This window comes from Microtus ochrogaster, linkage group LG9, assembly GCF_000317375.1.
Source record: "Microtus ochrogaster isolate Prairie Vole_2 linkage group LG9, MicOch1.0, whole genome shotgun sequence".
NCBI classification, from domain to species: Eukaryota; Metazoa; Chordata; class Mammalia; order Rodentia; family Cricetidae; genus Microtus; species Microtus ochrogaster.
In genome coordinates this window covers 37,887,067-37,904,206 of record NC_022034.1, presented here as the reverse complement: position 1 = coordinate 37,904,206, position 17,140 = coordinate 37,887,067, and the positions used below count along the sequence as shown (strand labels likewise).

At 44.2% G+C, this 17,140-nt stretch overlaps 1 protein-coding gene across 1 annotated transcript in view; it reads left to right on the top strand.

Moving 5' to 3' along the window:
* Positions 1–3,527: 3,527 nt before the first annotated feature.
* Hddc2 (HD domain containing 2) overlaps positions 3,528–17,140 on the top strand; it is a 23,371-nt gene continuing 9,758 nt past the window's right edge. Inside the window, exons 1-4 of the mRNA XM_005363651.1 lie at positions 3,528–3,664; positions 4,890–5,011; positions 6,535–6,637; positions 10,835–10,903. Coding sequence (XP_005363708.1) covers positions 3,596–3,664; positions 4,890–5,011; positions 6,535–6,637; positions 10,835–10,903 — 363 coding nt within the window. The 5' untranslated portion in view covers positions 3,528–3,595. The remainder of the gene's footprint in view (positions 3,665–4,889; positions 5,012–6,534; positions 6,638–10,834; positions 10,904–17,140) is intronic.

Sequence of the window (17,140 nt, the reverse complement as noted above, 5' to 3'; positions counted from 1 at the left end):
CTCTTTCCATTTCTGTCCCTTTCCTTACACAGTCAGGCTCTCCCACCTGTTGGATCTGCGTTCAGGGCAGGGTTTTTCCTAAGTCAGTTCTGTCTAGCGTGCTTCTTTAATTCCCTACGTGTTTTTAAAAAGCTGATTAAATTGACAACCAGTAGTCACATCACACCACCTGACATATTGGGGCGTCCCCTCATGTAACTCTTCTCCCCCAACTGTAATCTAAGCCCCATAGGGTTTGGTTTGGTTTTTCTTTGTATTTATCAGGCTTTTGTGCCAGTGTTCCCAAATGTTTGAGAAAAACATCTTACATGAGGAAATCTTTATTTTTTTCCTCAGGGTGTCAGAGGCTCATCCATCGTGGTTGGGGCAGGTGGTGGAGCTGAGCATCCTCATGGACAGGAAGCACAGAAAAGGCCGCCCTAGCTTTGTTTCTGACTTTGTGATAAAACGCCTTGAGAACAGACAACAGAAGGGAGGAAAGGATTTGTTTTAGCACACAGTCCAGGTCACAGTGCCTAGAGAAGCAATCACATCGCCTCTGCACATCTAGAGTCAAGAGAAACGAGCAACGGGTGAGTGTGTGCCCGGTTGCCGCTCTGCTGGCTTTGTGCTTTTCATGCAGTCACTTTCAGGCTGGTCTTCCTGCATCATCCAGACAGTCCCTCACAGATGTCCCTCCAGGCCTACCTGATCTACTTCACCCATCCCCTCATTGATACTTTTCTCAGGTGACTCTAGATTGTGTCACCTTGACCATGAAAGGTAACCATCACAGTGAGACACAGTCCAAGGGGCACACCTTGCAGCGACAGCAACAAAAGAGTAACTAATGCAGTTATGGACCTGAACAGTGTTTCTGGGGTGCGTTTGGAGCCTCAGGATCAGGTCTTACAGTACTCATTAGTGGCACTGTAAAGCCTTTGCCTTTGGAGAACTTATAATCACTAAGAAAATGAGTGAGTCCTTGAGAGTGTGAAATATTTTTTAATAAGCTATTTTGTAGATATTGCCTTGAGCAAATTTCTTTGCAGACAGCATAGTAATAATAGTGATTGTAACTCCATGGCCCACTTTAAATAGCTGCTACACAAGCAAGGAGACTGAAGTCAGCAGGAGAGTGCCATGTGGTTCCTTCCGGTCTACACTGCCTTGCTTCTCTAGGGACAATACACAATCTGCACAGTGATAATCCACTAGCACTCTTTGCCCATCAGAAGTTGTATTAAACTCCTGAGGCTTACTTACATCACTGAAAACCACTGCGTCCCTTTACAAGGGATCCTTAAGTAATGCCAGTGTTTTAAGACATGGCACCCATGAGATCTTTCCCTGTCCCCCAACCTGTTTCCTGTGCTCCTATTCTAATATGAATGATCTCCTTTTGTTGATAAATCTTGATGTAAGTGATAGGTGCTGCCAGAACATAGTCCAAGAATGGAGTTGTGTCAGGGGAGTCCTGAGTGCTTAAGAGAAACTGCAAGAAGACTCTTGTGACCTCGGTTTCTTCAAAACATAAAATTGTTCTTGGATGTGTTTTCCTGCTTTTCCCAGGTGTGTCGCAGAGGAGAGAATTTACTCCAGCTGTTGTTATTATAGATACATATGCTATGTTCATAGCACCATTGTTTGTCATAGCCAGAACCTGGAATCAACCTAAATGCCCCTCGACCAAAGAATGGATAAGGAAACTGTGGTATATTTACACAATGGAGTTCTACATAGCAGAAAAAAAAATAATGACATCTTGAATTTTGCAGGCAAATGGATGGAGCTAGAAAACATCATTTTGAATGAGGTAACCCAGACCCAGAAAGACAAATATCACATGTACTTTTTCATAGGTAGTTTTTAAAGAAAACCAGCCTACAAACCACAATCCTAGAGAACCTAGGCAACAATGAGGACACTAAGAGAGACTTACATAGATGTAATCTACATGGAAGTAGGAAAAGACAAGCTCTCCTGAGTAACTGGGAGCATAAGGACCTTGGGAGAGGGTTGAAGAGGAGGGGAGAGGCAGGGAGGGAAGCAGAGAAAAATGTAGAGCTCAATAAAAAAATAAAATAAAATAAAGAAATAATAAAAAATAAAATAAAAGAAAGAAAGAAAAGCACAGTTTTGCTACATCCAGCTTGCCCTTGTGATTGTACACTTCACTCAGGTGACTCTTCTTAACCCTCAGAGTATAAACTGTCTGATCACTGAATAAATTTGGCCACGGCATGAGGCTTTAGTCTGCCTAGTTTTTTGGCCAGTTTCTCCCAGGTTCACACTGCCAACTAGAGCAGAAAACAAGGTGCTATTTAAGATCCCTGGAATCCTGTTGGATTATGTCCAGACAGGTTTTATAATCTGAAGAGCCACTTTCACAGGCATGTTGACTGTGATAACATCAGATTCAAAACACTCTGGGGGTCACATGGAGGAGTGTCTACCGGTGCCATCTATCGGGAGAAAGCAGATAGGGACAATAATAGAAACAGGAATGGGGTCTTCAACACATGAACTTAGCAGAGCAAGGCAGCATGGTGAGTGTTGGCATCTGAAGCTTGGGCTTTTATTTTATAGAAATCCAAACAGTGATAAAGTACTCACTGATCCTCAGTTGCTGGAGATCACTTGGGGCTTCGGGCCTGCTGTGCTCCATCACTACACCGTACCCCAACATTCAAACTCCACTGTGGAGCTGACTATAATACTGGGTTCTGTTCACGGATGCCGGCTTAGCGTTCCATAGAATCTACTCTATATCAACATTTTGTCTTGATGACTATGCACGCAATGGTGGACGTGAAATTCTCTGGCATACTTCCTGGTACAGTAGTCTGACTCAAACGGAAGACAGGACAGACGTGTTTTTTAGTAAGAAACAAGGATAAACCATATCTAGATCATCAGGACCACCTATCTGTTACAAATAAAACTGGAATTCCCACATACCCCCTCACTTCCATCTCTCCTTGAATCTTGCCCATATCCATGAACTGCCTTTAGAAGCTAGAACTGTTTAGTTGTCATCGGAAACAAGTATGGTCCAAGCAGGTGATGATAATTTGTGTGTGTGGGGGGGGGGAGCGGGAATGCTTCAGTACTTGAGATATTAAGAAGTTGTGATCCTAGCCCATTTTCTGCCTCCGCCAAAGTCTCCCGGTACATCTGCCGCTCATTTCCGCCTTCATAGTTGTACCCAGTGCCTCTGTTAAATGGTGGTGGATATATGACCTGGAGCTCCTTATAGCTAGCACTTTAGGCCAACCAGACACTGAACTTCTAAGTTCAAGGCTTGCAGGCAATATCCAGCCTCTTCCTCCCCAGGCCCTTCTGCTCTTAGCATCGAACTACTGTCCAGGTGAAAGTGGACAAGGGTTACTTTATCACAGACCATGCAAAGTCCAAGCCCTAGCTGTCCAAACACAGATGGTGGTCCAAACAGAGAAGGTGGGAGGAAGTAGGGAGGGTGGTGAGGAGCTGGAGGAGGGCAGGGAGGGGCCGGACGGGACAGGGAGGAGCCTAAGGGAGGGGAGGAGCCGGAGGGGACGGGGAGGAGCCGAAGGGACAAGATCTGCTGCGGGCCTCGGTTCAGGTGCTTTCCAGCATGGCTTCGGCCTCCTCCGGACACGGAGCCAGTTTGTTGCGTTTTCTGCGGCTGGTGGGGCAGCTCAAGGTGAGCGAGCGGGCGCGGCCTGGCCGGGATGCGGCAGTTCGGGCTCAGGCTCCGTCCCCACGCAGCCTCCCCTCTCTCAGCCCCGCGGTGCGCGGCCTGGGTGTGCTGGGAAGGAGCTGGCGGGGACCAAGTTGAAGGCTGAGGCGGGACCCGAAACCTGTGCAAGCTCCGGGCCGGGCGCCGCCCATTCTGGTCCCGGCGCCCATTACCCGTGCAGCCGAGCCCGAGCCCTGCACGTGAACAGTGGAGACCTTCCCCTGTCGCAATGACTTCCGGAAGCGACCGTTTCTGTAACACAGTTTCAGCGTGTATCAGCCCTAGCCTGTCAGAGCTTGGGCAGAGTCCCCTAAATTCCCAAATCACCGGGTTCCCTGAAACTGTGACTACTATCTTGAAATTTTTTAGAAGCTTGGAATTCCCAGGGAAAGTGCAGACTCGCATGATCACATCATGTTCCAAATAAAAGTCTTGACCGTGGCAGAAATTCCTGTATTCCTTCTGTGTCAGATCTGGGCAGTCTGTCACGTGTTTAGGTACAAAACATGCTACTGTTTTCTTCTCTGAAATGGGTTTTTGGATAGCAAAAATCTACTACTCTTGTAGCTAGGAAAAATAACAAAGCAAAGCCCTGTGGTTTTCATAATTACGAAGTGCTTGTTTTGAGAAGAGGTTGGTAGTACAGCTGGCAGCCTGGAACTCGGGTCTCCACCTATTGAATGCTGGGATCCCAGGTATGCAGCACCAGGCTTACCACCAGTTTTGCCTTTCCTTCTAAAAACTTTGTATTGTCCCGTCGTTACACTTCAGTAGCGCAGTGATGACTTTTGAACTATAGTATACTGTGAATTGCATTTTGCTCACTCACCAGTTTGATTGATTTCAGATGTATGGATCACTATGGTTAGTTTAAATAAGGCATTTTTTTTTTGTTTTGTTTTGTTTTTCTAGACAGGGTTTCTCTGTGTAGCTTTGAAGCCTGTCCTGACACTTGCTCTGTAGACCAGACTGGCCTCGAACTCATAGAGAACCGCCTGCCTCTGCCTCCCAAGTATTGGAATTAAAGGTGTTCGCCACCACCATTGGCCTTTTATAAATAAAAATAGGTTTGAAACCATGGCTTGGTTGACTCTGTGGTCATCCCCTGACATTTTCTTGAAGAGCATCTATTGGTCGTGTGGTCATTTCTAGTAGTGGTATTTGTTTAATTCTTTATCTTCTTTATTAGAGAGTCCCACGGACGGGCTGGGTATACAGGAATGTGGAAAAGCCAGAGAGTGTGTCAGATCACATGTACCGGATGGCGGTTATGGCTATGGTGACCAGAGATGACCACCTTAACAAGGATCGGTAAGTTATGTGACAGTCTCTGGACTCTGTGTGAGGATTGCTTCAGTTACAAACTACAGTAGGTTTTCTGTTGATAAAGTGTGCACATTGGTGTCAGTGGAAATAAGTAAGAAAGTAGGGCCTTGAAGGTGAGTATGTGTAAAATTGTGTCTTTGCATTCATATTTATTTTGCTTTTGGACTAGCTGCTTTTATGAATAGTGGTAGCCATTTGTGAGGTCATGCTATTGAGGTTGTACGGCAACGAGGCACCCCTTTAAAATGCTTGGGGACCACAGGGCAGGAGTATACATAGAAGACAGCAAATGAATTGCCCAGGCTTGCTGTGGCTTCAGTGAAAATCGCAGAATAAGGTAGGGGAGGGAATTAGCCGGTTATTCTAACAGTGGAGAGCTCTCTTGCTGTTGCTTGATCTCTGTGGATGGGATGGCCACTGAGCTGCGTTCTTTCTAAAGAATTGGCACAAGTCGAGAAGTTGTAGAGGGCTACACCCAGAGGAGCCACAATCAAAGTCCTGGTGGGGAGAAAGCAAAGTTCTTTGGAAACACAGAAAACAGTCAAGTTGACTACAACAAAGTGATCCTGGGACCCTGGGGAGTCCTGTTGCTCTGCAGAGGGTGTTTCCGGAATGTAGAGGAATCTTGGCATTTAAAAAAAAAAAAAAAGCCCCAAACAAAATGAAGTCAGTTTGAGGTGAACTCAGTCTGACATTTGAACTGGACTAGAAAGAAACTGGAGGCTTCAAGGTCTTTGTTGATCAGCAGGACTCAAAAACACTGTGCCCTTCCCCTCCTGGGGCACCTACTTCATTGCCTGCCTATGTCATTCTGATGGTTATTATCATAGACTAATAATGGTAGCCATGTGTTAAATGACTAGTATAGAGCAAGAACATGGTTTATGAAATATGATTTTTGTATCTCCCCTATGAAGTATTCTTCCACACCCTTTCTCTGATGCTAGGCATCCAACTCAGGGCCTGGTGATTGGTAGCCTAGTATTCTACAAACTGTATCTCCCTGTTATCCATTTAATATGATAAAATGAAGGACAGCAAAAGGGAACATTGAAGTTAAGTACGTAATCTGGTAAATTTCCTGTAGCTAGTAAGGTTGGTAGCCACATTTAAAGCCCTATCTGTTTGATTTCACCCATCACCCTATATCTAGATCCTTTTGGCATTAGGACATTGGAGGAAATGCTCAATTCTAAATTTTTGTAAAATGTCTCCTGGCTTTGTGGTTTGAAATTAGGAACTTCTTAAAGTGATAATTATGAAATCAACCATTAAAAAAATTCACTCTGCTCTGAACTCTCAAGTGTTGTGTTAAATATTCAAAAGTAATTTGATTCAGGACTAATGTGGGCTGGTAGAATATAATTACTTTAGAAAATATTGTATTAAATTAGTCTATGAGTGGGGAAGAAAGAAAAAACACATTATTAAGTTTAAAAATAGTATAGGAAAGAAACTTGTGGTGGATGTAATTTTGTGTAATTATTCAACGTTTCTTACCTGATCAGATGTATACGCCTAGCCCTGGTTCACGATATGGCAGAATGCATCGTTGGGGACATAGCACCAGCAGATAACATCCCCAAAGAAGAAAAGCATAGGCGAGAAGAGGTTGGTGCTGATCTGCAAAAAACCATGAGGAAAACCCTTCGCTGAAGTGAAGAGAATTCACTAGCCCTTTTGGCAAACAGGGAAGGTCGGAGAAGATGTTCTTAGAGTTTGAGGGTCAAGGTGTTACCATGGAACTCATCCTATGATAGACAGCTAGCTGAGTCTGTTCACACTGTGGTACTTAACAGCTTAGGTTTGGTGGCTATAGTGAGGGGAGGTCTTCAAGACAGCCTTGAAGTGTTACTCGTACCGTCTGTTTTCAGACTTCTCTAAGCAAGGACTTCTTGGCCAGCAAATTGATTTTAGCTTATTCTCAGCATACGAACATGGCTCCATCCCTGCTCTAGCCTGGTTTGACACAGGAACAAATAGTCATGATGGCTTCAATTCTTGCTGGCGTGGCTTTCGTTAGGGTAGTACCAGCAGCTGGGGGTTAAGTCTGTTTGCGGAAATTATTCCCCCCCCACACACACACACACTTAAACTATTCAAAGAGAGATTCTCAAAATCACAAATATATTTAGTATTATAATTACTATTTAGTAAATTTTAAGTTAGTCCTTTAGAGGCTAGAAATTTAAAAAGTAAAAGAAAGCATTGGCATTCATAAAAATAAATGGCATTGATGAAATATTAAATGAAGGTCAGTGGTGAGCGCAGGGCTAAAAAGAACTTTGTTGAGGCAGAGACAGAAAAACCCATGAAGAAGTCTCCCCTTTATCTCTTCCTCCTTCCTCCCCATCCCTCGCTGTTTCATCCTTTGAAGCTGAAGGAGCGGATTTCAGTGGCACTATTACTACAAACGACTTCTTGAAGGCCTTTGAGATTGGTTCTAAGTTATTTAGTGAGGACGCCTTTACTGACATGGTTTAATAGAGAAGGTAGGGTTAAGTAACTGTTTTCCGAGATGATAGAGACTAGAGCTAAGTAGCCAATAGGGCGTTTGATCATCTAGAAGCAGGAGGAGTCCATAAAGAAGTAGGGCTAATTTACGTTCCAACCCACCCTAAAATACGGGCACCTTGGTGGTCGTATAGGGCTATGTCATCCATCCCTCTTCTTCCTAAAGAACAGGTCCAAAACACAGCCTGTTCACCATGATGGAAGGAAATATTTCTCGATGTAGGTCTAGACTGTTGTGAAAAAGAATTATTAAGTTGCTTGACAGAATGCACACAGAATGAAAGCAAGCTGCTGAAATTCTCAGCTGTTGAACTGAGGATAACGGGTAATGAAGTGTCACCTGGGTGAAGAAGATGAAGAAAAAAAAAATCTTCTCGTTCCTGAAGCTGGCTGGAGGATGTTGGTTCTATTTCCGCACGAGTATGGATGTAGAGTGAAAACCGTGGCCTTAGACCGAGGAGCAGGCACGGGAAATGACAGAGAAGAGATACTCTGTCCCTCTGACAGTGCACGAGGATTTTCTCCACAGAAGAGCATGCCAGAAACTTCTGGAAAAGAACCACAGACACTGTCAAGGAACTGCAACCACAGAGGGAGCAACCTGCAACTCTGCAGACCGGCTGGGTCCTGATTCCTGTCACCCCGAGGCGGGATTACAAGGTGCTGCTGTCTCCTTTCCTGCCACATTCTGGTTAGGAAAAAAAGCGTTTCTGGCCCCAGCTGTCCTTGCTGCTGCCCACTCCTGCTGACTCAGAGGAATAAATGTCAGAGGCAAAAAGACCAGGGAAACGTTTTTAGGAACGTCAAGTTCTTGGCCGAGAAACCCGGGGCCTGGAGAGAGCTGGTGCGCTGTTAAGTCTTCCTGCTGCCGATCTGGGTTTGGGCACGGGAAGATTGGGATTCCTTATACAGATGGTGTTTATGAACAAAATTCAGCTCTCTGAGCCGTGCATTAAGATAATTAAATGAAGGCTTTTTGGCCTCAGGAGAAACATCCATAATGCGAACCAGAGGCATCATTTGCCCAAAAATTTCTTGAGTGGCTGGCCAGGATTCAAGTTGAGGGGGGAGAGGTGAAGGACGACTACTTGGTGTACTGGAGGATGACTGTTATAGAAGATATTTGATATTAAGATGAAAGGCAGAATGAGGGCAGAGAAGACAGAACTCGGAAAGGGGGCCAAAAGCAATGCTTGTGTCTAACCCCTTCCTCCACCACGATAACATGAACCTTTTATTATAACCCAAGCTCCCCAGTGTTGCCTTAACAGGCATCATGAGGATTAAGGGACTGGACTTGGATGCTGATATAGCAGTGGCCAGCTGTATGCTCTTTTGCAGAGAGAGAAGCTTGTTCAAATAGATTGCGGAGTCATTCTATTCCTGTATCTGTGAGGGACAAAGTGGCTAACGAACTGGGTGAAAGGAGAATAGGCCTTCCTTCATTACAGGAGTCTTTGGAAGGTCGAGAAAGTGAAAACTCAAAGGGAATATGTATTGAGGACTCATGCTGACTTATAAGGACTGTGTGTGCCCATGTTCAGACCATGCAACCCTCTTAGGAAGGTGCCACCTTGCAATTGAGGAAACTACAAGACAAAAGGGCTAAATGGCTGAGTCCAGGGTCTTCAGCTAGTGAATGCCAAGCCAAGGTTTAAGACCAGTCTGGATCTAGAATCTAAGTGAGCCACCACACCACTCAGCTGTGTCAGGATTGGGAGGACAAGCTTTGCAGGTGATTGCCGGGAAACAGATAAGAGAGACTTGTGGATTTGGTGAGAGCTGCTCTCAGTTCAGTGGAAGCAAATTCTTGGTATGGTTTGCTAGCAGAGGAAGAAGCTAAGGGCATTGTCACCCAATATGTACGGCTGAATGACACAGTGAAAGCACAGAAGTGAGGTCTTGGCCCTTGACGAGGATCTCCAGTGAGGTTGATAGCGTTTTTTAAGGTGGGCATGATTCTGTGATATAAGCCGTCAAACAAGGAATATTAACTGAGAGCTCTCAAAAATGTAATTCTCAGCTAGTGTTACTGTGGGGTCTTGTTTAGGCAGCCAGATCACACAAGCGCTCACCTCTATGGGAAGAGCTATAGGCAATTAATAGCTGCTGGGCCAGGATCAGTCTTCTCCAGGGACAAGAAGACTGGGCTTCCATATACAAGCTGCATACAAATGTTTGTGGAGGGAAAACTAAGCAAGAAATAATGTATTTCTGGAATAGTATAGTCAAAAGTAATCTGTATGGAGACAATTTACAAAAATGTGTGTTTTCAAGTATATTGCTGAGATTTACAATAAAGGAACAAGAAGTGCAAGTGTAAAATCCATTTTATGCTTCTCCATAGTGTGACATTCCAGCTGTATGACTGAGCGGCCTCCCTGGATGGTCGTGCCACTTGTAAGAGCATATTACTAGTACTGGCATATACTGCTTGCTGTAGACACAGATGTATGCTGTAAGACGTTTTTCTTTCTAATACCATATAAATATCCACACAAATGTTCATTTTGTTTTCATCGCTTTTCTCCAACTCATTTTATTTTATATAAGACATTGCTATTACTGAAGTTGATGCTTATAGCTTATTCTTTTCAAAGGGTTTGACCTCTGGTTAACACCGGAGTAGAGCAGAGTCAGGGCTATACAGGATGAGATAGTGAAGGTGTAGAAGGCCATTGGGAAGTTAGTTGAGCTTAAAAATGTGCTATTTGGAAGAATACTAGGATGTATGAAGCCAAGGGAGAAACTGAGGACACCACGGGAGACTTAGAAGTATTTACAAAGGATGCCTCTTATTCTTTCATTTTCCTCTCTCTGGATTTTGGATACCTCTCAGGCTTCTTGTGATAACAAAGGCGTCTTTAGACTGCTGGATACATCATGGAAAGGCCCAGAGTGTCCAGGCATGAATTGCAAGGACATCCCCGCACTGGTCATTGTCCTGTTGTGGACAATCAGAGGACAGGACAGTGCCTTCATCTGGGCAGCCTCTTGAGGTTATAGGGAGGTCTGTGTTCAGCAGTGCATTCTGGGAATCTGTGTACCTCAAAAACTGGGACTTCTGTTATGTCAGTGACAATGACTAACTTTTTATATGATGCTTTTAAGTTTCTGCAATAATGAAAATAACAGAAAATGAATATAGTACTTAAAAAAAACTGGAACCTGTAAAGGCCTGCTTATTCTACTGGGGTTATTTTGAGGAATCTGAGTCCCTTGTTTGGCTTTTGTAGGCTAGATACTGACTTCGATGAAGGCGAATGTAATGGAATTAATGGCTTCATATTTCAGGAGGCTATGAAACAGATCACCCAGCTGCTGCCAGAGGACCTCAGGAAGGAGCTCTATGAACTCTGGGAAGTGAGTATACATACTAGACTGTTTTTTTTTTTTAACTGTTATTGAATTTATATGGCTTATCCGTGCTTTCATTGGAAAGGTTATACTAATGGTCTCTATACTGTAGTTTTGTCCCTCGGCTGCTACAAAAATCTCTCTGTGCTGACAGAAACTTTTCATTGTCTTTGTTCCTACTTTTCTTACCACTGCAGCACCTGCTATGGCTCTTGGCGCACAGTGCTTGTATTTCCGACTTCTTTGTTCACAGCCATGTACCCACACCTAATTCTTGTCTGTGTTCGCATTCATGTTCACGTCATGTTGTTTTGTGTATAGGTGCATGTGTGCATGTGTGCATGTGTGCATGTGTGAGTGGGGAGGCCAGAGGTCAACCTCAGCCGTCATTCCTTAGGTGTCCTCCACCTTGTTTTTGGGACAGGGTCTCCAAGAGCCTCAGAACCCCAGGGATTCACATGACCCCCACCACATCCACCCTGGGGTTACAAGCATGTGCTACCTGGCTAGCTTTTTTACGTGGTCCTGGAGTTGAATTTAGGTCCTCTTGCCTGCAAGGAAAACTGACTAAGCCATCTACCCAGGCCCCATTTCTGATTCTTAAAACGTGAATGACACTCTTAAAACAAGGCAAATGACATCTGAGGGATGACAGCGGAAGTCGTCCTCTGGATCCATGGCTTTGGGAGAGTTCAGAACTGAGATTTAATCGCATCGTACCAAGTTGTAGATCTGAGACCTAGAATACTGTTCTTTTACTGAGTCTGTTGTCCATCCCTAAAAGAACAAAGTGAAGCCGGGTGGTGGCGGCGATGCCTTTGATCCCAGCACTTGGGAGACAGTCTACAAAGCAAGTTCCAGGACAGCCAGAGCTGGTATACAGAGAAACCCTTTCTTGGGGTGGGAAAAAAAGAACAGAGTGAAATCAAGGTGAAAGGCGTAGGCTGGGCTCACCCAAGGGGGCACGAGGCTGAAAAGAAAGGGCAGGGAGGATGAAAAAGCAGGACTAAATGTTTTCTGTCATTCTTTCTGTTTTCTACTGGTTCCTCTGTCCAGAGCACAATGCCTCTCCTTGATGGAGCCCCTCAGCCTGCCCTCTTTCTTGCTCTTGGCTAGCCCTTTCTTCATCCTTCCCAATGCCCTCTGTTAATTCTCCCATTCCTGCAATCCCCCTCATTCCCATCCAATCCCTCTCCAACACCTCTGCCTCTGAATCTCATCCCCTTATCCAGGCTCCTACCCTTCTCTGCCTTTCCTGAAGATATCTACCCACTCCCTCTTATGCTGAATCAGATTGTCACTTGGGAGGAAAATGGGACGTGTCTAGAACTGGACTCTGAACTTTCCCTAGACACCCCATGATCTGCAGCATCAGAGTTGGTAATGCCCTGTCCTTGCAGTGGTTTGGCTTAAATATGGGGTGAAGTCAGTCTTTCTAGGCAGTGGGGTGTAACACAGGGACCAGAGCCTCGAGCCTGAACACCCACAGGTAAGCTACTTCATTCTAGTTAGTCTATCTTTCTTCTAGGAAACGGGAGTCCTACAGGTCCACCCGCTCATCCATAACTAAGAAGCTCAACACGCTTAGAAAACTAGGTTTTAAAATCCTTAGTCTGATCTCAGTCTATTTATAAGCAGAATTGAACCTCAACTACCATGGGCTTTTTGAGTCGTCATTCATCCCTTACCGTGTGAAAGTTAATGGCTTTAGTGGATAAATAGGTTTGATTTCTGAGTGTCGCCTTAGGCTCCTTGCTAGAGGCCATCTATCGTATGCACTTCATGTATTAGTGTTCTAAAATAAGGAATTGCTGGAGTCTGCTGAGACACTGTGGACCTTTAGTAATTACCTCGGTTGAGGAGAATTCAGTTGGGGATGGTGTGCATGGAGTTTAGCCTGGAGCTGCTGCAGAAGGTGTCCGTTACAGTATGCCAGGGTTCTTTGGGGAATGTCTCAGCATATATTTCATGTAGCATTAGAAGCATGCTCCATTAGGTCAGGTAACAGAGTAAGGCTACGCATCATCCATGCAGAGAAAAAGAAGAGGCATGAGTTTGTGAAGTGAATTCCATTATCTCTTAAGGACAAAACACTCCCAGAATTTGGGAAGCTTCATAAGAATCTGATCGCCTTTGCCTCTTTTTGTTCTAAACACAGTGGCAGCATCTATAGAATTATTTTCTTAGTCACCAGCAACGGACTGAAATTTTTACTGCAAATTCTACAGGTTTAAAATCATATCTTCCAAGTCAAGTATTGCAGTTACTTAGAATTTTTGACTTGAAAAGATATAAAACACTTGATAACTCCCAAATAGGTAATGGTTTTTCCATCTCATACATGTCATTCATTGGCTGACTGGATGAGTTTATCAAAGAATACTGGTGTCCTTGGCATTCCCTGCTCGTTCTGGTTCCCACCCACTAGCTGCATGGTGACATCCCTATTTGTCTGTATCTGTGTCCCAGCGTCCTGGATTGGGGCTACATTACAACTCAGTCACTTCTTCAGAGACCCTGTTTCTATATAAGTCACAGTCATAGGTCACATTTAAGGTCCCAGGCAGACAGGGATTTTTCAGCACAATAGGAGACATAGTAATTGATGCCTAGGCAATGATAGTTTATGGATTCTGGTATCCTACTGCTTATCCACAAACGTGTTCTTTTAGTTATTACCTATATGACTTAGAGCAATTTAATTTCTCCATGCCTGCATTTCTTCATCTGTGATATGGCAGTCTGTAGACATGGGGATTAAAGTAATTAGTGTAAAATGTTTAGAACATTGTGAGTTCTCGCCCCTGTCTCTAATCCATACACCCTATCTTGTCTGCCTTCAGTCCTGATGTTGGTTTAGGAAATTGGTACCTAGAACAGAGCTTAGGGCAATACTAGCTGCAGAAAAAATACCAGGAGGCTGAAACTGACGCGTGGTCACCACAGCTGTTCAGCATTATAAACACCTGCCAGTCCAGAGGTTTAAGGGGTTAAACGTTCAGGATTGTAATCTGTCTTCCACCATAAAGGTGAAATGATGTTTCAGTAAACCAGGAGGAAGTGTGTCCATTTTGCTCGTGTCTGAAAGCACCACAGGCAGCTGTGATTGTGGTTGTGCTGTGTTGTGAGAACATCACAGCGGACTGTCTACCTGCCACCTGCACTGCATTTTAGAGAATGACCTTGGATCCCCAAAGCACACGTGGGTCCAGCGTGCCAGACAAAATGCCTAACCAACTGCCCATCCGGGCATTTTCTTCTGCCTGAAATTTTCTCCCAGTACTGTCGGTGTCAGTCAGTTGGAAACGCAGTTGGGTTAACATGTTCCCTTTTTCCAAATGTCTTCTCATCTATCCTCTGAGTAGAGTAGAGCAATGTCAGGCTCCTGGGACTCAGGAGCAAAAGCCACCAGGAGGTCAGAGAAAGGATGAGATGGAGGGCAGACTCACAGATAGATCCTCCCTCGGAGCCAGCATTCCCGACTTTCCTCCCTTTCTCCTCTGCTTTCAGGACCTAGGGCTGCCTTCTAGTCCTGCTGCTTAGGAAACCCTAGCCTGAGACACTGGGTGATTTGCCCTGTCCAGTCCACCTGCAGGTGGCAGAGTGCTGTGTGGGATCCCCTCCCACCTTAGTGCCACATTCCTGAAGAGGCTCAGGCACCTCCCTCTCTGTCTCGGGGTGTCCATTGCTCCCTTCAACCACCTGCCTTGCTACCTCTCTCTCCATTTTATAGCAGATTGTCTCTTCTGTTCTTGTTTGTTTTTAATTAGAGAAGCAGAGACTGCATAGATGTGGACTTTCTTAGCTCTGTATGAGTTTGCAGGTCTATGTCTGTGTAACGTTTTTTTGAAGCAGGTCTCCCCGCTTGCCACATTTTTCTACTTCCCTTCATAACTAAGCAGGTAAAGATTTGCCCATACTCCCCAACTCTGTTCTTTGAAGTTTGCTGCAGTATGACTGACTGCTAGTGCCGCCTGTCACTGCTTTTGCTGAAATTCCATGCAGCTTCTGTGTGGCTTACCCAGCAAGTCCTCTTTTGCCTGGGGCTCATCCCTCAGGTCTCTGGTATATTCTTTCTTGCTTGTCTTTCATCCTTCCATTTATATATGTGTGTGTGTGTGTGTGTGTGTGTGTGTGTGTGTGTGTGATATAGAGGTGTGTGTATACCTGTCAGTGCATCTGCAGAGACCACAGGAGGATGCCATGTGGTTCCACCTTATTTCCTTGAGATAGGGTCTCCCCCTGACCTGGAGCTACACTGGCAGCCAGTAGGCCCCAGACTTCTTCCTGTCTCCACCCTGAGTCAGCACTGAGATTACAGATGTGATACATTCAGCTGCAGCTGTAATAGGCTTTACGTAAGATCTTCAGGGGTTCAAGTTCAGATCCTCCTATGGGAACAGCGAACACTCTTATCCCCGAACCATCTCCCAGCCTCTCAGTCCCCTGCCCGCTGTAATAACCACCACCCTCATTTTCATAGGAATTGTTTGGATGCCATCTTCATCTTAGCATTCATCCTTGGATGTTGTGCTTCAATCTTGTGTATATTTCTTAAACTTAATTTGTCCTTCAGATCTCTTTGAATCTAAAGTATCTCCCTTCATTTATTTCTTTGTATTTCAAATTATCTGTTGAAAATTTTTATCTACTGAATCCAAAAAAAGTTGCATACTCTTTGCTGAGGTCTTCTATTATTTGATACAGGTTAGCAACTAAATAAACTTAGGCTGGATCCTTTTGACAACATGGTAGGCGGGTGTTGTGCCCATTCAAGACATACATGAACTCATATGAGGAGAACTCTGAGTACCTGAGAGAAAACACTAAGAAAATAAGAGTCATGTGGCTTCAGTTTCTTCAAAGCACAGAATTGGTCTTGGAATGTGTTTTCTGCCCCTCTCAGGTGTAGTGGAAGGAGGGAGTCTACTTCAAATCATTCATTATAGCTAGTTATTGCTATTTGTTCATAGGCCTCTGTGGGAAAACATGGTTTGCCACGTGTGAAGGCGGATCGAATTAATACAGGCCAATTGGTATAAAATAAAAGCAACTTTAATATAAATAGCACACTCACACAACCGAAGTTCCCGCGATGCCCAGAAATAGGAGACAGGAAGAAGGGGTTACCAGCGTTTGTGCACCCCAATTTATAGACAGGAAGAAGGCCGTCCCGCCCCCAAAGGGCGGGCTCTCTCTACACACGTGTGACCTGTCCTTGTGATTGTACACTCGACTCAGGTGACTTTTGAACCCTCAGAGTACAAATTGTCCGAGACTACAGTTGGCTATTACGTGAGACTTTAGTCCGCCTCATTTCTCCCAGACCCTTCCTCTTCTAGAGCAGAGGCAGTGTGTAATAACTGCTTTTTCTTTATGCTTGTATCCTCTCTACCTTGGAGGTTGCAGGAAGGTAGTATTCTAATGGTTTTTGTTTTGCAGCTTGTATAGTTTTGTGTTTGACTCATTGACTCTTTGCTTGCAGTTCTTACAGGAAAGGTGAGAAAATATGATTGAATGTGATGACTTCCTTGGCAGCAGAAATGGCCTTCCGTCTGCCTCACGCCACTACGTGCCACCCAGATCGCTGACTTCTAGTATTTGTCAACTCCTGAGCAGTTTGCTTTTTTGAGTCTTGTCTGTTGTTGATTCTGTGGAAGGGCTGCTAGAGCAATGTTCTCTAACTTCTTATATTTTACTCAGCTTCTCTGTACTTTTATTTTGTAATCCATAAAATTCAGTTTCTCTGGATATAAAGTCCCGAGGTCACATTTTCTTTTCCTGAATATATTTGAGTATATTTCTCTCATTTTCTTCTGACTTAAAGCATTGCTGTCAACATCTAATCATTTTTTTGTTCTGTGTCAGATTCTATTTTTATAGGACTCTAAAGAATTTCTCTTCTGTCTGGTAATTTTTATTAGATTACCAGAAATGTATCTTTTTATTGGTTATCCTGAGCTAATTTCCTGAGGTATTTAGCCTGTGCTTTCAGCATACTTTAGGGGGAAAAAGTAATTGTAGAGAAGTTTTTATTGATGTCTAGTTTTTCTTTCTTTCTCTTTTCTCCTACTTCTTTTCTTTTCTTTCTTTCTTTCTTTTTCTTTTTTTCTTTTTTTTCTTTTTTTTGCCAACTGCCAATCTTCATCAAGATCTCGGAAACCCTTTGTACCTTAATTTCTAAACTTCATTTTTGTCTTTAGTTCTCTTCAGCACACTTATCACGCTCAGTTGCTCTTAGAT